General features: G+C 39.0%; 1 protein-coding gene across 1 annotated transcript in view; it reads right to left on the bottom strand.

The window, feature by feature from the left end:
* Window positions 1-25,702, bottom strand: part of LOC140209393 (uncharacterized) — a 77,753-nt gene continuing 52,051 nt past the window's right edge. Inside the window, exons 13-23 of the mRNA XM_072277645.1 lie at window positions 24,327-24,468; window positions 23,210-23,509; window positions 21,680-21,979; window positions 21,418-21,591; window positions 20,320-20,448; window positions 16,801-17,103; window positions 14,674-14,762; window positions 14,398-14,590; window positions 5,181-5,480; window positions 1,888-2,214; window positions 1-381 (exon numbers count right to left, since the gene is read on the bottom strand). Of these exons, the coding sequence (XP_072133746.1) occupies window positions 377-381; window positions 1,888-2,214; window positions 5,181-5,480; window positions 14,398-14,590; window positions 14,674-14,762; window positions 16,801-17,103; window positions 20,320-20,448; window positions 21,418-21,591; window positions 21,680-21,979; window positions 23,210-23,509; window positions 24,327-24,468 (2,262 nt within the window). The 3' untranslated portion in view covers window positions 1-376. The remainder of the gene's footprint in view (window positions 382-1,887; window positions 2,215-5,180; window positions 5,481-14,397; window positions 14,591-14,673; window positions 14,763-16,800; window positions 17,104-20,319; window positions 20,449-21,417; window positions 21,592-21,679; window positions 21,980-23,209; window positions 23,510-24,326; window positions 24,469-25,702) is intronic.

Below are 25,702 nucleotides of genomic sequence, written 5' to 3' on the forward strand. Positions count from 1 at the left end.
ACAGCTTGAAGGAAACAGTAGTTACCAAAAACAGAATTTATTTTTGCCATCTTAACACTACTGAAACTTAAATATTTTTATTGGAATACAGAAAAACTTTTGACAAAATAATCATGAGTCAAGAGTTGTCACAACCAAACAAAAAGTTTTGTAACTGCTTAAATGCACATTTTTGAATTCCTCCAGATCAGTTTATTAATTTTTTTTTGTTTTTGCTGATTTTTTAAATGTATTTTTCCAGATGAATCGATGAACAACTCACAATGTATCATACTGTTATGTAGCACTCAGAAATGGCATGTGGTAAAGTTGTGACCTAATGTATTCTCCATCCAGTTTGGCATTTCAAAATTACCAAAGCTCTTGTAAAGTTGCTTCATTCTGTAAAACAAAGTGAAACAATATTTTTGTTGTGATCATATTGTTTCCATACATCAGAGATTTAAAATATTGTTCTAATAATATAACTTATATTGCTCGAAGAAATGGGCAACAAGAGTTGGTCACTGACTTCAGGTGCACATGCTCCTGTTTACATCATGCTAAATTTCAGAGAGTTAAGAACTTTAATTTCTTTGGAATGAACTTCACCAATAGCCCGTCCTGATCCAACCATGTTGATGCTATGGCCAAGAAAGCTCACTTGCATCTCATCTTCCTCAGGAGACTAAAGAAATTTGGCATGCCCCCTTTTACTTACACCATTTTTTATTAATGCACAATGGAAAGCATCCTATCTGGATGCAAAACAGCTCTTTTTATGACTGCAGGAAACTGCAGAGAGTTGTGGACATATCTCAACACAGCACAAAGCAAGCCTCCCCTCCGTGGACTTTGTCTACGTTCCTTGATGCCTTGTTAAAGCAACCAGCATAATCAAAGACCCCACCTAACCTGGACGTTCTCTCTTCTCCCTCCTCTCATAGGGCAGAAATGACAAAAGTCTGAAAGCAATATAATCAGGCACAAGACAACTTCTGTCCCACTGTTACAAAACTATTGAATGGTTCTCTAGTATGATAAGATGGACTCATGGCCGCACAAACTACCTCAATATGACTTTGCACTTTGTTGCCGACCTGGACTGCTCTTTCTGTGTAAATACAACACTTTGTTCTGCACTCTGTTATTGCTTTCCCTTGTTCTACCTCAATGCACTGTTGTAATGAGTTGATCTGTATAAATAGCATGCAAATTGAGTTTTCCATTGTACCTTCGGTTCAGTACATGTGACAGTAATAAACAAAGTTAACAAAACAAATTATTTGAGAAGGTTCTTAAAGGTGTACTAAAATAATGATACATTGTAAAGGTATCTGGTTGGCATTAAATTCGGTTTGGCCTAATGAAAAAATATCTATGTTGATAATTATGTCTGTGCTGAGTTAGACAGGGTTATATCCAGGAATACCCGAGTCTCTGGCCTTTCATATTGTACCTGTAGTTAGTGGGTTAAATCTCAACTTCTCAAAAAATGACATGGGTGCTAATGTGTCAGCATCCGATGCCTTAATGCCTTAAATTAATTATGTAATATGCCACTCTCTTCTGATGAACGAACTGCAGTGGTGAGCAAGGTTTCGAAACACTTTGATAAAAAGCAAAATTATGCAGTCAATAGAGCAATGTTGCAGAATATCAACTATTATAATTCTGGTTTACAGCTTTCATTTCTTGCCAAGTTGGATCACGTTGTTTGCAGCTAGATTTCCACAACACAAAAGTTGAGTGATTAAGTTTATTTTATGTAACAAGACCTCACCTCATGGATTTACTTCAAAACATTGAATTTGTTTATTGCTCAGAATTCATTGAGGTGAACATTATCACATGAGCCAGCCACATTTCACACAGCTAAATAATAAAATGTGAAATCCCTGTCTTTACCTCTTATATTTAACCTGGTTGAGCAGGCAGCTCTTCCAGCCGTATTCTCCGCAAAGGCCATGTATACGCCAGATTGTTTTGGGCTTGCAGCAAAGATGCAAAGGGAACAAACTCCACAGACATTTGTTAACCAGAAGTTTGCGTTGTTTCTGATACTTATATTATCTTTCAACCAGGTCACGTTAGGTGGCGGGTACCCCTTAACCGCACAGCTCATGCAAACATCAGATCCGGAGGGCGCAGTGTGAGTCTTTAACTTCACCGTAAACTCAGGGGCACTTATATTGTTCACACCCTTGTAGTCGGGGAATTTCAAGGTAAATGAATCTGAAAAAAGAAACATGATCATTAATCTCAACATTTTTGTACTTTGTCACAGCACAAAATAATCCATAGAGTCAAAGATCTATAAATTCTTATCGATGCAGTAATGCAAAATGTAGCATATAGCTGGGCTTTGACTTCCATTCCTCTTCTGATATTTGGTTCAATTGAATGTTTAGTCTGGGGTTGAATGGGGTGAACTTTTCAGTATCGTGAGCATTAACGTTTCAGAATGTTTACAACACAATGAACCCTTGCACAGTACTGCACTTCCTCCTATTCCACCCTCCTCCTTTCATTTCTTTCATTGCTTTACGTATGTAACCAGGTGACCGTTGAATATCCATTTTTTATTGTTAATGTGCACCTTGGTAATGCTAAAATAGCTGCCTGTGCCTTTAAGAGAAAAGGGTGACGTCATTTTGCATGGGTGGAGTAGAACAAAGAATTGCCATGTTCCAGAAAGGACGACGCTCGAATGCTTTTCCCGGGTTTGGTGAGGAAAGGTGAATAATATTTGATAATATCCTTGTAAATTTGTTTATACTTGTGTGTAAATCTAGAATATTAGTAATTTGATGTGTTTTACATGTGGATACTTTAGATTTTCACGAGTCAGCGCAGGATTACATGATTGCGGAGTTCCTTAATTGGCCTACTAGGTTAGTCTTTTTGGTAATTCAACTACAAGGCAATATATTGTAAAAGTTTATTTGTCTTTCTTTATTGCCTCATGACCGAATGTGAATGTAACAGAGTAATGTGAATGTGTTAATCTCTGTTCACGTAGCGTGAGCGAGGAGGACTCGTTTCAAGGTCTAGCAGCCATTATGTGTTTGGAAGTTAAGCACGTGTGTTCCAAATGTAAGCATATCTCTTCGTTAAGATGAGATGTATTTATTCATGTTTTTTGATGTTGTGTTATGAGGTACAGGGTTGGTGGTATTCTAACGTTGTTTATATTTTTTTAGATTTGCCACTACTGTATTGGTTCTGTATATTTTATTATAGTTATTTTCATACTGCATACGTAACAAGGGCGTGGTCTGAAGTTAAACAGATTGTAATAGTGGGAACTGTTTTAATTTAATTTGTTGTTTTCATTTTGATACCCTCTTTCTGCAGTAAAACATCTAAAAGAGATAAAGGAATTTAAGGCCCGGAAAAGTGTTTCTTGTCCTGTGTGTGTATTTTTTCCCTGGCTACAAAACATATTTTTAAAAAACTATAAATATTTAGCCAATTATTAAAAGTCAGAATTGACTTTGCAACTGCCACATCTTCAGTCAATGTATTCCTGCACATTGCAAGATCATAACTTCTCATTGCTAAAAAGGAGATTTTCCTCATGCCATCCAAGACTTTTTACCAGTCACATCAAATCTGTATCCAATAGTCATTGATGCATGTCAGTGAGCACTGTTTTTCTCTGTTCAGATGATCTAAACTTGCCAATTTCACAATAAAACTCCTCTTGACCTACTTCCCAGGAGAACAAATACCAGATCCTCTGAAATGCACGATCTTTGAATTATTCTGGTAAATCTTCTTTTGCATTTTATCATATCACTTCGTATTTAATTATTTTTGAATGTGAAATGCTGTCAATTGTCTTGGAATGGAACAAAGGTAAATAAGCATTAGATTTATAGAACACTGCAGCACAAAACCAGGCTCTTCGGCCCCTGCCAAACAATAAATCTGCCTACCCCCATTAACCTGCACCTGGACCATATCTTTCCATACCCCTCCCATACATTAAAATTTCTCTTAAATGTTGAAATTAAACCTACATCCACAACTTGAACTGGCAGGTCATTTCACATTCCCCTTAAACATTTCACTTTTACCCTTAACCCATGACCTCATTCTAGTCTCACCCAACCTCAGTGGAAAAAGCCTGCTTGTGTTTATCCTATCATAATTTTGTATACCTCTTATCAAATCTCTCCTCATTCTTTTACACTCTACGAAATGAAGTCCTAACCTATTCAATCTTTCCCTATCACTCAGGTCCTCGAGTCCTGGCAATGTCCTTGTTGATATCTGTTTCAATCTTATTAACATCTTTCTTGGTAGGTAGGTGACCAATTGTACACAGTACTCCAAATAATGGCCTCAACAACACCTTAAACAACTTAAACATAACAGCTCAACTCCTGTACTCAATACTTTGATTTATGCCAAAAGTTTTCTTTGCAATCCTACTTACCTGTGATGCCAGTTTCAATAAATTATGGATTTGTATTCCCAGATCTTTTATTCTATTGCACTCATCAGTGCCCAACCGTTCACTGTGTCAGACCTACCCTGGTTTGTATCCCTAAAGCGTAACACCTCACAACACTGTTGGGGTACTCACTGATGCAGTTTATTTTTATAAGCTTCAAAAAGGATTTTGTTTCCCTAATTGGCATAAATGGGACAAAATTCTGGGAAGGGGAAATATCACAGAGGTTTGGAGGGAAGTCTATATGTACCGGAGCGTGCTTCAACCAGAGTAACAAACAACCTGAGATTTTGTGACTGCTGTAGAAATCCCGTCATTATTCTTGTGCAGATCTTCAGTTTGTAAGTTTTCATTTTTTATTTCTAATTCTTTCATGTCCAGAAATCCATCTTCAGTTTTTGATGTTTAAACATGATCTACAGCCGTAGCTGGGCGGTTTAGTCTGTAACTGAAATTTGGCTCCATTGAAGTCAATGGAACACATTTCAGAAGCAGCAAAGAATGTGGATCACTTTTATGGAACGGAAGATTAGCACTGCTGATTTAGAATGAATTCAAGGCATTCTATTCCGTATGTAATATGCTTGAGATTGTCATTATTATAAATGTAGAACAGTCCTTTCACTGATATGCTGAAAGTGCAGAACAATTATGTTAAAAATGTGGAATTTAAATCAGAGATCTGGTTTAAATGCTGCAACAAATAGCAAAACATAAAATGGTTGCAAAAATAACATACCTTTTTGCTTTGTAATGCCCCATGGCTCCACTGTGTCTGAAGGTTCACTATAACCCAAATCATTTTTTGCCAGAACCCTGAAGTAGTATTTACGGCCTGGAATCACATTTATGACTGTAAATTTATTGTTAAAGATGTTATCTCCAATGGTGTGCCACGTTTGTTGGCTTGAATCTCTTTTCTTGACAACATAATGCAGATGGTCATCAAGTGGTTCATCTCTGGAGGGTTCCCAAGAAACTGTCACTGTATTTAGGACATTTTCTTTAAGTGTCAACAGACCCGGAGGTTTAGGGATTGCTGCAGAATAATAACAGAGTTACAGATGGACAAAAATAATTTCAGTGTTTTAATCATTTGTATCCAATAACATTCTTCATGCATGGTACAGATAATTCATGATTACTCATGCCTAACCCTCATGACTAACAGACACAAGAGGGTAAGGTGAGTCCCAGTCTATTCTTTAAATTCAGATGAGGTAGAATGATGCCATTACAAATTGGTATGCACTGTCCAAGAGCCTACAACCTGAAGGTTTTTTATTTATGAACAGTCATATTTATATCCACCTAACTGACTTGAAAGATTCCAGAAGGTTTAAACAGAATTATTTTTCTGTTGTTAAATCACAGCTTGTGCTGCATTGCAAGCAGTTCCCTGAAACAGGCCTTTCCATCAGGATGAAATAGCACTCATGAGAATTTCCACTAATTGCCCTCATTTGCAGGCCTTGAGAGAGGCTGTCAAATTCAGAGTGCAGTCATTTGAGATCTCAGAGCTCTACTGAAAGAATTTTTGGGGCTATTTTCTTATATAGTCATAGTCATAGTCATACTTTATTGATCCCAGGGGAAATTGGTTTTCGTTACAATTGCTCCATAAATAATAAATAATAATAGAACCATAAATAGTTAAATAGTAATATGTAAGTTATGCCAGTAAATTATGAAATAAGTCCAGGACCAGCCTATTGGCTCAGGGTGTCTGACCCTCCAAGGGAGGAGTTGTAAAGTTTGATGGCCACAGGCAGGAATGACTTCCTTTGATGCTCTGTGCTGCATCTCGGTGGAATGAGTCTCTGGCTGAATGTACTCCTGTGCTCATCCAGTACATTATGTAGTGGATGGGAAACATTGACCAAGATGGCATGCAACTTAGACAGCATCCTCTCTTCAGACACCACCGTGAGAGAGTCCAGATCCATCCCCACAACATCACTGGCCTTATGGATGAGTTTGTTGATTCTGTTGGTGTCTGCTACCCTCAGCCTGCTGCCCCAGCACACAACAGCAAACATGATAGCACTGGCCACCATAGACTCGTATAGGTTTATATTTGTCTCATATACCAAGATACAGTCAAAAGCTTGTCTTGCGTACTATTTATATAGGTCAACTCATTACAGACTGCTTTGAACTAGAATAAGGTAAATGAGTAAAAATGCAGAATAAAGTGTAAAGCTATCGAAAAAGTGCAGTGCAGATAAATGAAAAAGTGCAATATCATAATGAGTTACATTGGAAGGCCAAAAGTCCATCTTATCATACAAGAGCTGTTGTTGATGCTCACATCTTGGAACTTGACCCTTTCATCCTCAATACCATTGACATAGACAGCAGCAAATACACCATCCCCCTTCTTGAAGTCAATGACCAGTTGTTTTTTTTGTTGCTGTTGAGGGAAAGGTTGTTTTCATGACACCATGTCACTAAGCCCTCTATCTCCTTCCTATAATCCAGCTCATTGTTATTGGAGATGCAGTCCACTACAGTGGTATCGCTTGAAAATTTGTAAATGGAGTCTGGCCACACAGTCATAAGTGTACAGGAATAGAGTCGGGGGGCGGGGGGAATGAGGATGCAGCCTTGTGAAGCACCAGTCTTTGGAATAATCATGGCAGAGATGTTGTTAGGAATAGATTATCCTTGCGTGCTTCCAATTCTCTTCCAAATTACAATTTATTTTGAGAGGACTAGAATATAAAAGCAAAGATGGAATGCTGAGGTTTTATATGGCAATAGTCAAACCACATTTGGAGTATTATGAAAGGATGTGCTGACATTGAAGAGGATCCAAAAGGGATTCACTAGAATTATCCTGGAATGAAAGGGTTCATAGATGAGCATTTTATGGTGCTAGGCTTGTACTTGATGGAGTTTAGAAGAATTGGGGGGGGGGGGGGGGTTCCCTTTCAAGCCTATCAAATATCGAAAGGCCGAGATGGAGTGGATGTGGAGAGGATGATTCTAGGACCAAGGAGTACAGCCTCAGAATAGGACATCCCTTTAAAACAGAGATTTGTGGAATTCATTGCCACAAATGGCTGTGGAGGCCAAGTCATTAGGTATTTTTAAAGTGAAGGTTGATAGGTCCTTGATTAGTAAGGGTGTCAAAGGCTATAGGGTAGCAGCAGAGGTATAATAAATCAGCCATGATGGAATGGTAGAGCAGGTTTAATGGGCCAAATAGCCTTATCCTGCTTCTATATCTTATGGTCTTATATTAGAACATAGAACATAGAATAGTTCAGCACAGTACAGGCCCTTTGGTCCACAATGTTGTGCTGACCCTTAAACGCTGCCTCCCATATAACCCCCCACCTTAAATTCCTCCATATATTGTTAGGTTGCACATATGTTGTGCCTGTGCACAACTACATATCAATTAAATAAAAGCACATATGTGGGAGATGGCTTTAACTGGTGTATTCACGTTGCAGTGACGGAGAGAAAGAACAATGCTCATGCGTAGACAATAGCGCATGTGAAGACAACATATCAAGACATAGTATTGGGGGGGGGGGTCATTGCTCTAAAAGAAATCGATCCATATATTACACTTCCTGCCCCTTTCAACCATTGTAACATAAAACTCTATATGCACAAAACATTCAATTTCCCTTTCACAAATCCATATTGCAAATAAACATGCTTTCACAATAACAGTCCATAATTAACTTCACAGTTTTAAAGGTTCAGTCTTTTGGGTGGCACTCTGTTTCTTTCAGAGTAGCACCTCTGGACGTCTGGAGTGGCATGAGGTTTGGTAGGTGTCTTGTCTAAGACAGCGTTCTAGGTTACTGGTGTCATATTGCTGTCAGTGACCTGCTCATCACTGAGAGGTAAGTCCGATGATTATAATGTGTCTGTCTTGGTGGATGCAATCAACCCAGGTGTGTCTGTTTGCGCATCCTGTATCTGGTCCACATGACGTCTCCATGTCTGATCTCCAACATCCCCTGTGAACATCAGTGGTCTATTTCTTGTAGCTATCCGACCATGTGCCCTCTTCTCAGTAATCATGCGCTAGGACTTCCTGTCCAATCTCAAAGCCTTGCTGCTTCACTTGGCAACTGGCTGAACTGTTTATTCTGTACTTCTGTCTGGAGGTCTGGTTTCAGGAGGTCTATGTGAGGATCTCAAGAACATGAACAGCATTGCAGGCATTTGATTTGTTGTTGCACAAACTGAGTTCCGATACACAAAAAGAAAGCTGATCATCTTGTGTGTAGAGAAATGTTCTCCTTGCCTATCACCTTAATAGACTTCTTGAAGGTTTGGATAAATCTTTCAGCTAACCCATTCGTTGCTGAGTGGTGAGGAGCTGACTTGAAATGTCTGATGCCATTTTTCTTCATGAACAGTCGGAATTCTTCTGGCGTGTATTGTGGTCCCTTGTCACTCACAATTTGTTCTGGTAAGCCATTTCTGGCGACCAGACCGGAGTCTTCAGTCATCAGTCTTCAGAGCAGAGACTGTCTTTGTTGTGACGGTTGAATTCATAGGTATAACCTCTGGCCATTTCAAATGTGCATCCACAGCAATTAGAAACATGGAGTCCATGAATGGCCCAGCAAAGTTAATATATACTCTTTGCATGGTGACAACAGCCAGTTTCTTGGGTGTAGCGGTGCCTGTTGGAGTGCATTTTGAACTTTTTAGTATCCTGAACAACTTTTGGCCGAATTTTCAATCTGTTTATCCCCAGTAACCACACGTAAATCTGGGCAAGACTCTTCAACTTGACTACTCCCAGGTGTCCTTCATGTAGATTTTCTAACACTCTGGTGCGCAGTTAGAGGGAACCACAACATGAGATCTACAATATCAGCATTCTTTGACGTATCAACAGTTGGTCTTGTCTCACTGAGAACTTGGGAAACATAGGGTTACCATGAGCTGGCCATTCTTGCATGGTGATTTCATAGACCTTTGACAATGTTGGGTCATTCCTTGTTTCCCTTTGTACTTCTGAATTTGTTACCAACAACAATGCGGTGTGGAACACTTCTGCTGGTCACAGTGTGAAAATTATTCTTCTTGAGTTGCCAACGGTTGAGGACATGACAAGCTATCAGTGTTGCTGTGTTGTTCGGTACCCTTGAACTCTATGTCATAAGAGTGGGCCCTTAGGAACAATATCCAACGTTGTAACTGGGTTGTAGTCTTTCTGATCATTCCCACTTTGCTCCTGTCTGTAACAGAGCATTCAATGGGTGCAGCACTGTAGCATGTTTACGAGACACCTGTGGTTACAGTTTACAGAGCCCAAGTATGACCTGAGTTTTGACATATTTTCCAGTTTCAGTACCTGTAGCACTACTTCAATCTTTTCTTGTGACTTATGTAAGTCATGTTTGTCAATGACATGTCCACAATATGAGATGTCATTTTGAAAAACTCGCATTTATCTCTTTTGCACACAGACCATACTCACTCAGATTGGTAAACACTTTACCAAGGTTCTGGAGGTGCTTTTCATCATTTTTGCCAACCTCTTAATTGACATTTGCAGATAGGCTTATGACACGTCAATCTTTGAAACCATCTCCCCGCCTGCCAAAGATGCATAAATATCTTCTGTTCATGGCAGAAGATACTGCACAGTATGCAGTACCTTGCTCACCTTGAAAACCCCACATATGCGAACAGCTTCAGCCTTTCCTTTCGATCATCGGGACAATGGGCGTAGACCAGTCGCTCTGCTCAACCTTGGATAGAATTCCTGATGCCTCCAAACTCTGCAGTTCAGCATCAACTTTAGGACATACTGTGTAAGGCACTGGTCATGCTTTGTGGAATCTTGGTGTTGCTGTTTTTTCAGTTCAATTCTGGCCTTGGTGCCTTTGAGTTTACCAATCACTTTCTCAAACACCTCATTAGAATTAAGCAGTTGTGCCAGCCTCTGGTTAGTGTTACTATTTAAGTTGCCTTTTGCCTGTCACTGCCACACTGAGAGCTTTGAGTGTCACTCCAGTCGGATTCTTCTCAACCACTCATGCCTGAAAAGCGCTGCCCCTCCACTTTTCAATACATAAAGCTCTAACTGCAATGTTTGGTCGCCATAGTTCACCTTCACTTTCAGTTTGCCTTTGGGTGGCACTTATTTGCCTGTGTACGTGTCTTAGTATCACTGAGGTCTTCTCTAATGGTGTCTTAGAAAACAGTCTGTTGTAGTCAGCCTCTGGAATTATGGACAAAGCTGACCATCTCCATTTTCAGTTTTGCACCAGACACATCTATTGCGATCCATATTATATTGTGATCTGCTTCAGTAATACAATGCATGACTGTTGAACTTTGTCTGACTATGTTGTCTGGTTCAGTTTTACACTTGGAAACTGTATGCATTTGCTTAGTGTTGTGTTTGAGACTTTTCACTCGGTTGTGCTTTTTGTCTGCCTTGCACATTCTCTCTATGTGACCTTGTCTGTGACACTTTCTGCAGACTTTTTTTTTTGAACCAACAGTCATTTGCATCATGGGAGAATTTGCCATGTGATAACATCTTTGGCTTTTTGCATCATTCCGGGACATTTTGTTCATTTCACATTCTAACCTCCTTTTCTGTAGTTCCACTGCATCTTTTGCTGTAGTCCCTATAAAGATATTGCAATGGTCAATGCCTATTCTAAGGTTAGGTCTCTTTTGGATAGTAACCTCTTTTGCCACATACAAGCCTGTTCATTAGTGCATCAGAAAGTCCATCTCTGAAGTCTCAGTACTTGGATAGTTTGTGCAGTTCTGCAATGTATTCAGAAATGCTTTCATACTTTGGTTCCTTTTGTAAAATCTAAATCTCTCAGCTATTACCAGTGGTTTAGGGCTCAAGTGATTTTGTAAAATTGTCACGATTTTGTCAAATATCTTGCTTGCTGGCTTTGCAGGGGTTATTAAAGTTGTGTATGGGACTGTATGTTTTTGGGCCCATTAGGCGAAGAAGGATGGGAGCTTTCTTTTGCTCCTCCACTTTTTCCACGTTACAATACAGTTCAACTCTCTTGATATACAAATCCCAGCCTTCATTAGTTCTATCAAATACATCAACTTTTCCAACTGAAGCCATCGCTACTTTATTTTTACTTTAAGTTCGGTGCGTATTTCAGTGTGACTCACGTGTTCCTTTGTTAGCGTCCATGATGGCCTTCTCTGTACTGTTTAACTCTCACTGTTTTGTCCTGTAATTGTGCCATAACTGTCAGTGCAGCTCATAATATCTTCTGACATTCAGGATCATACTTGTTGCCAATTTGTGCTGTCTGTGCACAACTACATATCAATTAAATAAAAAGTTCGCAAGCGGGAGATGGCTTTAACTGGGGTATTCACATTGCAGCGAGAGAGAGAGAGAGAACAATGCACATGCGTAGACAACAGCTCGTGTGCAGACAACAGATCAATACATTGAGCTAAGAGGGTGGGGGTTAGTGCTGTAAAAGAAATAGATCCACACGTTAAAGAGTATATGTCGAAGACACTCAGATCTGTTTAATTACACTCTGTCTCAATCCTCCCACAGTCTCTGATATTGCAGGTGAGCCACCCAACAACCAGTGGTGGATAAGATGAAATTTGTTCTTGCTAAATATTTGGTGGGATGAAGCCGTTATATTACATCTTGTGCAAAATTGTGTTCCTAGCATAGAAACCGACATCCCCGCTTCTCCATGACCATCTGAGACTGAAGCAGATAGACCATAAACTGAGAGGCTGTACCGATCTGTGGATTAGATTCTGACTACATGTCAGCTCCATCATTGTGTCTAATATTTATAGCTCAGTAATATCTCCTGATACTGACCCTATCTCAACACCCCTTCTGCTGAAGCTCATATCTATGATTTTGTCACCTGTCTGTCTTAACTATAACAGTGCTCCCTCCCTAAATTTGTTGATCATTTTTACCACTGGTCTTTAAAAGACTGTAATTGTAATGTACCAGTATGAAGAATGGCTGGATGTTGCCTTCTGTTGGGTACTGAAGGTAGCTTTTCAGCATGTATTGAAGTATCTCGGGGGCCCATGTGCATTTGTGATATCAATTGTATTAAATGCCATATTTATGAATGTATTAATGTGAGGACGGACAGGATGTAACTTCCCAGACAACAGTGGTTTGGCGCCAGTGCTTTTATTTTGGAGCCAGCTATTTGTCTAGTGTGCAGCCTTAAGCAAACATGGGTCTCAGCAGCTATTCCACGGCAGGAAGGAGAGCCCATTCCTAACGTCCTCTATCCCCAAACTGGCAATGTATAAATAATATCATATACTACTCACAGATTGGCCACTAATTGCTTTGTTCTAATTGCTACCATGTTTGCTGAAGTTTTTCTTTTGCATTTTGCAGTAGTTTCAAGTTACGGAAGTCTACTGGTCTGGTAGATGCTAGAGTTTTGACTTTAAAATTCTTCATTAAACAGATGTGGGTCATTAATGGGGACTTGCAAAGATCTGGAGAACAGGATAAGCTCCTGGGAAATGCAAGACAAAAGGAAGAAATCAACTTGTGCAGAAGGCTAAATACACCTCGTCCGATCAGGAAGCAATTCTCTGAGCTCAACCTCTGAGAGAAACAGCATCTGTTCAATCTGTGCCTTCATGAGAAAGACATTGCTAAAAGTCATGAAGTGGTAATAAGAGGCAGCAGTGTTTCTACATCTATTACCTTCTAGCTGGAGGTACTTGCAAATTTTATGGCGGTGCTTTAGGGGGAGCATTGAAGATGCATTGACAGAACCCTCCTATCTTGCACAATCTCCGGAAGTACATAAGGGCATTTTTCCAGATTAAAAGGCACAAAATAAATGCAACTTTTTGCTGCTTATCCTATTGCCACTTGTGAAAACTTGCTGTGCATAAATTAATTACCACATTTCCCTAAGCAGCCATAATCACAGGAGTTACCAGAATGAATTAGACATTCTGAGATTATGAAATTAGCTCTATAAACCTGTTCTTTAACTTATTGGAGACAAAGACTACAGATACTGAATCTAGCAACCCTGAGATGAGTTCTTCCATCTTTAAGCAATACACACAAAATGCTGGAGGAAATCAGCAGGCCAGACATCATCTATGGAAAAGAGTAAACAACTGATGTTTGAGGCCGAGACCCTTCTTCAGGACTGGAAAGAAAGATGAGAAGTCCGAGTAAACACAAAATAATCTGCAGATGCCGGGATCAAAACAACACTCACAATACACTGGAGGAACTCAGCAGGTCGGGCAGCATCATTGGAAACAATGAGTCGACATTTCAGGCTGGAACCCTTCGTCAGGACTGAAGAAAGGGGAGGGTTGGAAGGAGAAGGCTGGTAGGTTCAGTTGAGAAACCAGTAATTTGAAAGACAAAGGGGTGGGGGAGGGGAAGTAGGGAGGTGATAGGCAGGAAAACAATGGGTAGTATCCCAGTGCGGCCTCTTCTACATCGGTGAAACCCAACGCAGATTGGGGGACCGCTTCATCGAGCACCTCCGATCCGTCCGCCACAACAGACAGGATCTCCCGGTAGCCACCCACTTCAACTCTGCTTCCCATTCCCGTTCAGATATGTCCATACATGGCCTCCTCTACTGCCATGATGAGGCTAAACTCAGGTTGGAGGACCAACACCTCATATACCGTCTAGGTAGTCTCCAGCACCTTGTTATGAACATAGAATTCTCCAACTTCCGGTAATTCCCTCCCCCTCCCTTCCTCTATCCCTGTTTCGCTCTTACCCCTCCCCCAGCTGCCTATCACCTCCCTCATGGTTCCACCTCCTTCTACTACCCAGAAGTACAGAGAATTATGTGCTGGACACAGATGCTTGTGGGGTGGTAGATAATGACAGGTGGAACCCTATCTTGGGCAAAGTCTCTTTCATCTTTAATGTATTGATGTAATTAGAGTCTCTTCAGTTATATGCAGGAATGAAACTAAAGATGTTTAAGTACCTGTAGCTCTTATCTCAAAACTAAATGAATCTTGTCCAAAAGGATTCTTCAGTGTTATGGAATAAATTCCGGAGTCAGATCTTTGACAAGCTGGAATAAAAAGCTGAGTGCCATCGTTGGTGTTGGTTACTGTAGCTTGCTTTCTCAAAGGTAATCCATCTTTGAGCCAAATTATTTTGGGAGGTGGTGATGCCTAAAAAGGTGCAAAAAAAAACTTGCAATCTATAATTTAAAAATAGGAAGCAGTAAACATAACAGAAAATGTAAGCTCCTTACCTGAAATGGCAATTGGACTCGAAATGAATTGCCTTCTTTGATGATCATAAAGCTTTTAAAGGATTCATCTAATTTAAACTTGGGAGCCACTGAAATATAAGAAGGAGATAAGGCATAAATTTGTGGAATCAGAAGAAAACATAAATCTGTGGAATGTAAATGATGTCATTGGTATATATTACAAGTAATAAACAGTGTGATGTATTAAGAATTTGAATGCAAACTTGGTTGGTTTTGGTTCTATATGACAATAGTTGGCTTGTCTAAGAGCACTCATAAATATTCGTGAGCAAAATCTGCTACATTTCTATTTCCTTGGCTATCATTTAGCTCTCTATTCAACCAATAAGTAATTTATTTGATCACATTGGAGTGTTATATGTCTTTATTGGTCTGACTGCACTTGGAGTATTATGAGCAATTTTGGGCCCCTTACCTAAGAAAACATAAGTGTTGGCATTGAGGAGGGTCCAGAGCAGGTTCACAAGAAGAATTTTGGGAATGAAAGGGTTAATGCACGAGGAACATTTGATGGCTTTAGGCCTGTACTCACTGGGGTTTAGAAGAATGAAGGGAGATATCATTGACTCCTTTCCAATATGTGCCTTACTAAGTACTTGATTAGTCAGGCTGTCAAAGGTTATAGAGAGAAAGTGGGAGAATGTGGTTGGGAGAGATAATAAATCAGCCGCAATGGAATAGTGGGGCAGAGTTGATGGGCCAAGTGGCCTAATTCTGCTATGTCTCATGGTCTTCTCCGTCATCCGTTGGTCTCGTGAGACCATGAATTTGCGCCTTGGATGGTTTCCAGGGCGCAAGCCTGGGCAAGGTTGTATGGAAGACAGGCACTCGCCCATGCTGCAAGTCTCCCCTCTCCACGCCATTGATGTTGTCCAAGGGAAGGGCATTAGGACCCATACAGCCTGGCACCGGTGTCGTCGAAGAGCAATGTGTGGTTAAGTGCCTTGCTCAAGGACACAACACGCTGCCTCAGCCAAGGCTCGAACTAGCGACCTTCGGGTCACTAGACGAATGCCTTAACCACTTGGCTGCATGCCAACACACCTTTTGGCCTATAACTGAAGAGTTTAATTGTTATATTTATCTACACAGTGGTCTCTGTATTTCAAAGTCTTCAATGGTTGGGGCATTTGAAGCTTTGAAAAATGATGGGAAGTAAACAATATCTGGAAAATGAATGCAGCGAAATAACAGGCGTGTGAGTTGGAGATTAATGGGGACATGATGAGCATACTATAATCACATCAAGTGCAAAATAGAAAACGATAATTAAGAGTCACTCAAAGTCATTAAGCGGTTTCAGCAAAATATATACAGATTGGTAGAAACTTATTTGCAGAATATTAACTGCATAGAAATGTTAACAAAATGTTATTGGATCTTCAGTAGTAAACCTCAAACAAAATGCTTAAATAAAATATGTTCCTAATTAATATAAAAGAGGTAAAAAAATAACTTTCTGGAGATAGACTGAATAATTAAAAGCAACCTTAAATTTGCTGTTTTTGAGACGTGTATTAGACGGAATTTTGAGAAAGATTGCTCAAGACCCAGTCCGAAGAGTTCTTACACTGATCATTCAGCTCTAAGTAGCACAACAATAGATAGTCCATTGTTTTTAGCATTCAAACAACAGACTTCCATCCATGATCTCACTTCTCTAGCTACAACGGTCTTTATTTTCATAGAGGACATAGATTCAGGATAAGGAATAGGAAATTTGGAGTGGGAACTGTTTTATCCAGAGAGTACCTGAAATATAATCCCAGAAAGGGCTGTGAAAGCAGAGTTGCTGACAAAATTGAAGAAGAGTTTAGATGATTACTTGAATGTCCTAAGCCAAGTGCTGGATTAATATAGATGGGTGACATAGTTGTCGAGGACATAGTGGTCTGAGCAGTCTGCTTCCATGTTGTATACTACTCTATGACTCTATGAAGCATGCTTTCTAATTCTCAGCACTTCCATGGTTTAGTTTTGCCAACAGAACAATCTCACTTGTAAAATTATTTTCTTGATTTATGTTCTAGTCAAAGAACCATTGCAGCATGTAGGTAGTCTTTGCAGATAGATCAATAAATAACCTTTAATCTGAAATACAATTACCTGGTGGTGGCATGGCAAGTACATCATTTTCTAATTCTACAGGGTCCCCCATTCCGCCATCATTGACGGCTCTCACACGCAGGAAGTAAGATCCCATTGGTTTTAAGTTCTTCACAGTATATGAATTCAGTGCAATAGGAACAGGATTGCATCTGGTCCAAGCAGGACTTCCAGAAGATTTCATTTCAACAATGTAACCTGTTGCTCTTTCATTGGCTTGGTATGTTGGTGGGGTCCATGCCAGAGATATGGTAGAATAGGTGGAGTCCGTCATTCTGAGGTCTCTCACAGTCCCAGGTGGCCCTGAATGTAAAAGCAAGTATGAAGTGATCCAGGTTTATCTCTACTATAACTAACTCATCCCATTTAATGTGATGGTTGCTGCCTATCTTGTTAATCTTGTTGAAATTCAAAACAAAAGTAACTAGTTTCCCTCATTCTAATTCCATTTTCTCTGTCCTCCCTCATTCTCAGCCTTTCTATAACCTCCTGAAGTCCCTTTGTATTCTCCTCACAGTGCATTCTGTCAGAATACATTGCACAAAAGTGAAAAGCAGCTGTAACTATTGGAAAACTGAAATTAAAGCGGAAAAAGCTGGAAATAGATCAGACAACATCTGGGGAAAGAGAAATAAAGTTAATGTTCTTGGGTGAAGATCCATCATCTGAATTGAGGATGAAAGCAATCAAAGGGTAGGGAGGAGTGGAAAGGACAAGGAAATATCCTGGAATATTGAGTTCATATCTGGTAACCTCATTATAGGAACGACGTGGAAGATTTAGCAAGGGTGCAGAGGAGATTTACCAGGATGCTGCCTGGACTACAGAGCACGTCCTGTGAGGATGGGTATAAAGAGCTAAGACTTTTCTTGCTGGAGTGAAGGAGGGTAAGAGGTGACTTAATACAGGTATATAAGAAGAGGAGAGGCATAAATCGAATGGATAGCAAGAGACCATTTCCCACAGCAGAAGTGGCTAATACAAGGGAGCATAATTTTGAGGCAATTGTACAAAAGTATAGGGTGATATCAGAGTTAGGTGTTTTACACAGAGTGGTGAGTGCATGGAATGCATTGTCAGGGGTGGTGGTAGAGGCAGATACATTAGGAGCATTAAAGAAACTCGGAGACACATTGATGATAGGGGATTGGAGGACTGTTTGGAAGTGGAAGGTTAGATTGATCTTGGAGTTAGCTGAAAGGTCGGCACAACATTGTGGGCTGAAGGGCCTGTACTGTAGTGTTCTATGTCCTTTTATCACTGATGAAGTAAGGCTAGGGTTGTTGAGGTGATTCTACTGCTGAGAGAGTTTTATAAATGATAGATTATTGAGACAGAGCGAGGGGGAACAAAATAAAAGACATGCTAAAACATTGAAATCTGGTCAGAAAATTGATAAAACCTGAAAGAAAAAGGAGAATGTTGGAAAGTAGCAGTGGATCAGGTATTTTCTGTTGAGAGGGAAAAAAAAAACAGAATTAATATTACAAATGGGTAAGCTGACAGCAAATCTGGCCTATTCTGACATAGAAAAGAGAAAGCAAGGTAATTGGAATTGCTTAATCCAGTATAAAGTTCTGCAAGATACACCGTGACCTGTTAGGACATGAAGTATGATTCCTTTACCTTATCTAAGGCTTGGAGATGCAAGAGACTGCAGATGCTAGAATCTGCAACAACAAACAATTTGCTAGAGGGACTCAGCAGGTTAAGCAGCATCTCTGGGGGAAAGGAATTGTCAATGTTTTGGGTCGGACACATTAATCGCAATCCTGATGAAGGGTTTGGACCCAAAATGACAATGTTTCCTTACCCCACTATCTTCCAGTGGTGCTCAACATAGCAATGTCCGTAACGGAATACATTTGGTACGTAGGAGAAGACACAGACATTGTTTACTATCCTTAACAGGTTCAGTGGCAGGCACCTCTGATCCCAATTACTTGCTCTTTATTAATCTTAATTTTGCTATTAAAGGGTCCAATTGAATGACTTAATATTTCCCAAGAAGCATGAGGTGAGACCCTTATGAGTCAATGTGAGTGGTAGAAGATTGATTTTGGTATTGAGATTTGATTCTTATTCTCGAATGATGAAAGAGAGAGAAAGAAAAGAGAAAGGAACTAACTTTATCGCAAAGAGATTTGAAGAATTACCCCCTCTGTTTTGTATAAACCCTCTGTAATTGTCATAAATAATGACAATTAAATAATTATTGATGAGGTTACATCGCCACTGCATCTGACATTCTAGGCATAATATGAAGATGCATTATGAACAAAACTAATTGGACCAGTAGAAGATACAAAGATTTTTAAAAATGATTTTAATCTTTACAACAGTGACACTTAAACTGGCCTTTACTTGTTTGACCACCAGCAAGGCAATAGTCACACAGTTCTTGTCACTTGCAGCTGATTTCCAACTGTGATAAGACTGCTGAACGGATCCTGACCCGGATCTGGGCCGTACCCTCCAAATATCCGGATCTGCATCTCGGTTTTTTTGCACTACCTTTCTTTCCATTTTTCTATTTTCTAATTTATAATTTAAATTTTTAATATTTACTATCGATTTGTGGTGTGGGAAGCGCAGAATCAAATATCGCTATGGTGATTGTACGTCCTAGTATCAATTGTTTGGCGACAATGAAGTATAAAGTATAAAGTAAAGTATAAAGTATTTCACTTTCTGTTCTTACATTATTAGTCACCAGAAGGATGGAGAAGTTCACATTTGTTCGCAAGGTTAGTTCTGTGACCCAACGAAAATGCACTCAGCTGTAATGGGGCTTTGAGAAACAAAAATAGAGACTGAAACAATCCATGCATACAGGACTTCACCAAGAACCTTTGACAGATGTCAAAGTCCTATTCCAAACCTCACATTTCTGGCAAGGTTGTGTAAGGTTTTCAATATTTATGAAAGTCTCTTACTTTTAAAAATATCTAAAAACTACTAAGAATGAAATGAACAATTGAATATTTCAAGAAGCATATTTAATTAATAAAACTAACTGAAGCATTCTTAAATAATTTAAAAATATTAAACCAAACACAACTAATTAAATTTACCTTATGCTTATCATTCTTCCCTGCTTATAATCCCCATGCAGATGGATTGACTCACAGATCCAGTGTAAGCTGTTATACATACCATCTGAGAGAAGCTTCCCTAATATAAGTGCTAGGGAAATTCTAACCCTGTTATTGGACTTCATGCAGAGTCCAGAAGTGAGGCAAAACTAGAAAATTATTAGATTTATAGCAGAAAGAAAAGGAAATCTGCAGATGCTGGAAATCCAAGCAATACACACAAAATTCTGGAGGAACTCAGCAGACAGGCAGCATCTATGGAAAAAATAAACGTTAACGTTTTGGACCAGAACCCTTCATCAGGCCTCATGAGATTTACAGCAGAGTTCAGCCAATAAATTCAGCAAATACAGGAGAAAAATCTATACCATGTTGTCTCTTTTGACTTTTCTCTCTTTAGGTAAAGTAGTATAGAAGGACTTACTTATGGGTTCCCGAGCAAACACGGCTTCAGTTTCACAGCTGGGTTCTCCCAAACCAGAAGAGTTCACTGCAATCACTCGGAATTCATATTTTAGCCCTTCAACAACATCAGTGACGGTCCACTTCTTTTCTGGGTAAAATAGTTTCAAAATGTTTTCAGAATCACTGCAACCTGAACAAACTTCCATGCCCAATGTTTTGCTCAAGTAATAAATGATGTATCATTAAAATGATTGTTGGTTTTTAATTATTAACTTTACAGATTCTAAGCATTCAGATGAATGTCCCTGATCTGTTTATACACCAGGAGCTTCTGTAAAAAGCGTAGTGTGAACATTGTGATTTGGATATACTATACCAATCTTCATTAAGTGGTACCAAAAGGGGACTGTTAAGTACAGAAGTGATTATACACATGCACACCAAACTGATCCGTACTACCGAACACCTTATTTTTCATTCTGAATATAGACGTCTCTTTGTATGTAGACAGTCAATTTTATTCTAAGTTATTTTAAAATCATTCCGAAGTTGAAAATCAATGTACTAAGCAATCTTTTTTCCAAGTAATATTTTGTTCTAGCAAAATAATACATGTGACTACCTTGCCTCATCTAACATCTTTTTCAGAGTTAAGGATATTAACTATCATCCATTTATGGTGGTTGTCTGGCAGGTTGGCTAGATTATTTTAGAGCATTAAAATTCACTTCAACAATTAGCAAGATGCTTCATTGTAGCTTATGATGATCACTACTTTTTATGTAAAATGACGACCTGTTGTTAAGTGAAATGAGCTAAAAATAAAACTGGTAGGTCATGAAAATCTCAAATAAAAACAGAAAATGCTGGGAACACTCAGCTGATCAGGTGGCATATATAGAAAATGAGGCAGAATGCACATTTCAGGTCAGAGATCTTTACCTTTCATTGAGAAGAGAAACTCAGTTTCTTTTTCCACAGTGCCTGACCTACTGAGTGTTTCCGTAACGTCCTGTTTCTATGTGTGAAATTAGTTGTTAAATATTGACGTGGATGCACCATGCATTAAATTGTTGGTGATATTTGAGTAATTCTGCAAATGGTTTAAATCTATTACCTGTAATTGGATGGTCAGTGACAACAGTCCACGCGTTGCTACCTTCCTTGCGCTTTTCAATGAGATAGCCAATTAAGCTGGAACTTCCAATTTTTTTTGGAGGTGTCCATGACAATGTAATGGATTTGCTGTTTGCATCCAGGATTTTTGGTGTTGCAACAGGTCCAGGAACATCTGGAAAATATATTTATCTCCAAATGTTAATTTTTGGGGCAAACTTGATGCCTTGTATAAGAATTCATTCAATCTTATAAGAACCCACCTCTTCTACCAGCTGTGATTGTATCTGATAACAATGCCTCACTTCCACCTTCAGAATTCACTGCCCAAACTTTGAATATGTAATTCTTTCCAGGTTCCACTTTGGTAACAGAAAATGTTGTTTTTGACGCATCCGTTTCACCAACTTTAATCCACGTATTTCTTCCTACTAGTTGTCTTTCAATTATGTAGTTTGTAATGGGTTTCCCGCCATCATCTTTGGGTGGTTTCCATTTAAAGGAGATACAATGTTCAGAACTTTCTAGAACCTCTACCGGCCCCTGAGGTGGTAGTGGCTTATCTGAAAAAGATCATCAATAAAACCTTTGATGTCATGGAAAACTTGGCAATTTGTGAATATTTGTAAATTCAATTTTGTAAACTGTATATTGTGGCAGCACTTTAGTAATGTTCTTTCTTATTCAACAGACAGAAATTTAATACTAAAACACCTAATGACTGAATCTCATGGGCTTTGATCATGGCATTTGTGCCCTGTATTATTCTATTTTCAGACAACTCTATCATCCTCAGAACTTTGCTTATTAATTATGCTTTAAGACTCAAATCTAATGTGTACATTGTACTAAACTTCATTTTCAGATGTATTTCAATAATGAGTGATTTCTGCACTGAAGATGAAGCATTAGTGTCTGAAATAATACAGGTGTACTGAAACTCATAAGGAGGTGCAGTGGAGGGTCACCAGGTTGATTCCAGACATGAGGGAGTTAGACTGTGAGGAGAGATCAAATCACCTGGGGACGTACTTGCTGAAATTCAGAAGAATGAGAGAAGATCCTATAGAAACATATAAAATTATGAAAGAGATAGATAAGATAGAGGCGGGAAAGTTGTTTCCACTGGTAGGTGAGACTACAAGTAGGGTACATAGCCTCAAGATTCAGGGGAACAGATTTAGGAGGGAGATGAGGAACTGCTTTTCCCAGAGAGTGGTCAATATATGGAATTCTCTGCCCAATGAAGCAGTGGAGGCTACCTCAGTTGGATAGATTTTTGCATAGTAGGGGAATTAAGGGTTATGGGGAAAAGGCAGGAAGGTGGAGATGAGTCCAAGGTCAGATCAGCCATGATCTTATTGAATTGTGAAGCAGGCTCGATAGGCCAGATGGCCTCCTCCTGCTCCTATTTCTTATGTTCTTAAAACATAGCAGGAAAAGCTTGAACATGAGGAAATCTGCAGATGCTGAAAAGCTTGAGATGCTATTTCAGAAAACCATAGGCTGTCTCAGCATTCTCCACTCAGCTATGTGAAATGAAATCTAATTTTTTTTTCAGCCATGAGCAAAAGAACCATTAGTCTCCACTGCTGTCAGCCACTTAACAGCCAGGTGGATAAGTCAGAACAACTTGGGGCTGCAAGCAGACATGGGGGAAAATCAGCACACAACCTAAATATGAATTGAGGAACTCTAACCAGACAGGTTCTGAACTTAATACAAATCTACCAGGTGACTGAAAATGAAGTAAAAAGTATGTCAAAAGGAACAGGAACAAAAGAATACATTACCAATAACACACAGGCTAATGTTGTTTGTATTTGCTATACCACTTTCATTCTTCAGTTTAGCTGTTAAAATTCCACTGTCCTTTCTATTGCAGTTGAAGATTGACAACCTTGTAAAGTTTCCAGCATTGTCAATTTTGATCCTGTTATCACTGAACAGTTCATCTCCATCCTTGTACCAAGACACCTTCATTGGTAGTTTTCCTTTGAATGGCACTTTCACTGCTGCAGTCTGACCAGCCTTAACAAGTATAGGTTTCATTCCCAGTTGGTCAAGCACATCCTGATCAAATTCTGGTGGATCTGATATTAACCAGTAGGATAAATGAGCATCAAGGACAACAACTCACAACAGGTCAGTAATTAGAATTCAATAAATCAATTTCCTTGAATATCATGCATAGAAACATAGAAAACCTACAGCACAATACAGGCCCTTCGGCCCACAAAGCTATGCCGAACATGTCCTTACCTGAGAAATTACCTAGGGTTACCCATAGCTCTCTAATTTTCTGAGCTCCATATTCCTGTCCAGGAGTCTCTTAAAAGACCCTATCGTATCTGCCTTTTTATGCACACTGATTTTGATGAAATAGTTTTATTGCTATCACTTACTTTGTGCAGATATATGAATATTATATGGAAATTATGTATACATAAATGAATGAGTTACAGGATGAGTAGCTAATGATGCTGTACAGAGAACCTATGTTTTGTTCTTTCATTTGAACTCCAACATATCAGGGATTTACACAGTCTAAATATTTGATTAAAGTGCAGTTGTAACATTCAGAGCAGCTTCCAAAGAAAGAGAAACATCGAGTGGGTGAAATGTGCAATTATTATGAAATACATTGTTGATCTACAAATTACACTACTAAGCAATCTGAATTGTGAGAAGATTCATAAAGCCTTCAGATGCAATATTTTGGTACTTCTATAATCGTAGGTAAACTTGCAGAGAAGAAAATTTAAAAAATTTTTGAAAAGATGTCCATTAACAGATCACAGCATAGTCAGATTTTCCTTTCTCTTCCTGTTGATCGTCTTTATTACATGCACTTAAATTGAATTCAGTATCGGAAAAGCTATGGCAAATTTCATAACAATTTTTATTCACCTTCAACAAATAGTGAAGCTTCTGTTCTTCCTCCATCAGCTTCAAATGTGTATATTCCAGAATCCTCCTCTTGGATATGAGCAAAGGTCAATTTTTGTATTGCTCCTTCCTTCATAATAATCTTTCCATTCCCAGAGGTAATCTATGAGCACAGAAACGTAGTATCAGTGGGATCTATTCTGTTGCTGCTCACATAAAGTAATAAATTAAGGCAGACAGATAAACAGGACAATCTTTATTGAAGACAATAACTCTCAGAAGAAACATATCAGGTCACTCAAATAATGATTTCTTAAAGATGCAAGAATAAATATGTCGATACTTCTTCATTATAAATTGCTGTATTATGAATCACGAGTTTCTCCTGAACTTACTTCCAATATAATTACCCAAATTGTCTTATGAAGAGAGCTTCATGCATCCACAATATCTTCCTCCTCACTATGAATATGACCTTCTTACCAGCAAAAGCATGAAAATGATAAGATACCTCCAAGTGTTTCAATTCTACCATTCTTGTGATAGTTGCTAGTCTCATTGCTGGTGGATCAAAGTATTGGAACTGTCTCCAAAGCAGTATTGTGAGAATTTAAGACAGCGCCATGGCAGTTTATGACTCACTTGGGATCAAAACTTGAAAAAACTTTGAGAGAAGCACCTAAACTTATCAGTAGTACCTTTGTCAAAGCTGAAGAAACAGTAAGTAGAATTTGGAGGAATGAAGTCCTGGAATCAGGCTAGAGGTTGCAGACTGGTGATACCAGAGATCAGGATCAGTTGATTCTTTAAGGGTTAGTGAAAATTGGATGAGATGTTATATGACACTGTCATGTAGAAACAGTAGAATGCATCCTGTTGGAGTCTGCTGGTACATTTTCAAGAACTACTCTTGTAACATCTAATGAACTGCGGTACATACTCAGTGGAACATTATTAGATACATTCAAACTGACAGAAAGATGACAGTAACTCAAATAATCATGTGTTACAACAGTGACGTGCAGAAGAGCATCTCTGAATGCACAACATGTTGAATCTTGAATTTGATGGGCTACTTCAGCAGAAGACCACAAACATAAATTCGGTGGCCACTTTTATTAGCTACAGGAGGTATCTAATAAAGTGGCCACTGAGTGTAATGGCCCCAGCTCCTTCTGCAGATGTAATGGTGAGAAGATGTATGGAGGTCACAAGCATCCTTCATTGTCCTGTACTTTGGATGACAGCCCTAGGTGAATATTCCAGAGACAGTGAAAGTGTCAAGGATGACAGAACTGCTATCCTACAAGCTAAGTAGTGAAGAAAAACAAAGGCCAAGAAATTCACATTTTCCTTAGATTAAATCAGCATTGACTATCTTCATAACTTTGATCAAA

This window comes from Mobula birostris, chromosome 14 (genome assembly GCF_030028105.1).
Source record: "Mobula birostris isolate sMobBir1 chromosome 14, sMobBir1.hap1, whole genome shotgun sequence".
In the NCBI taxonomy this organism is placed as follows: domain Eukaryota; kingdom Metazoa; phylum Chordata; class Chondrichthyes; order Myliobatiformes; family Myliobatidae; genus Mobula; species Mobula birostris.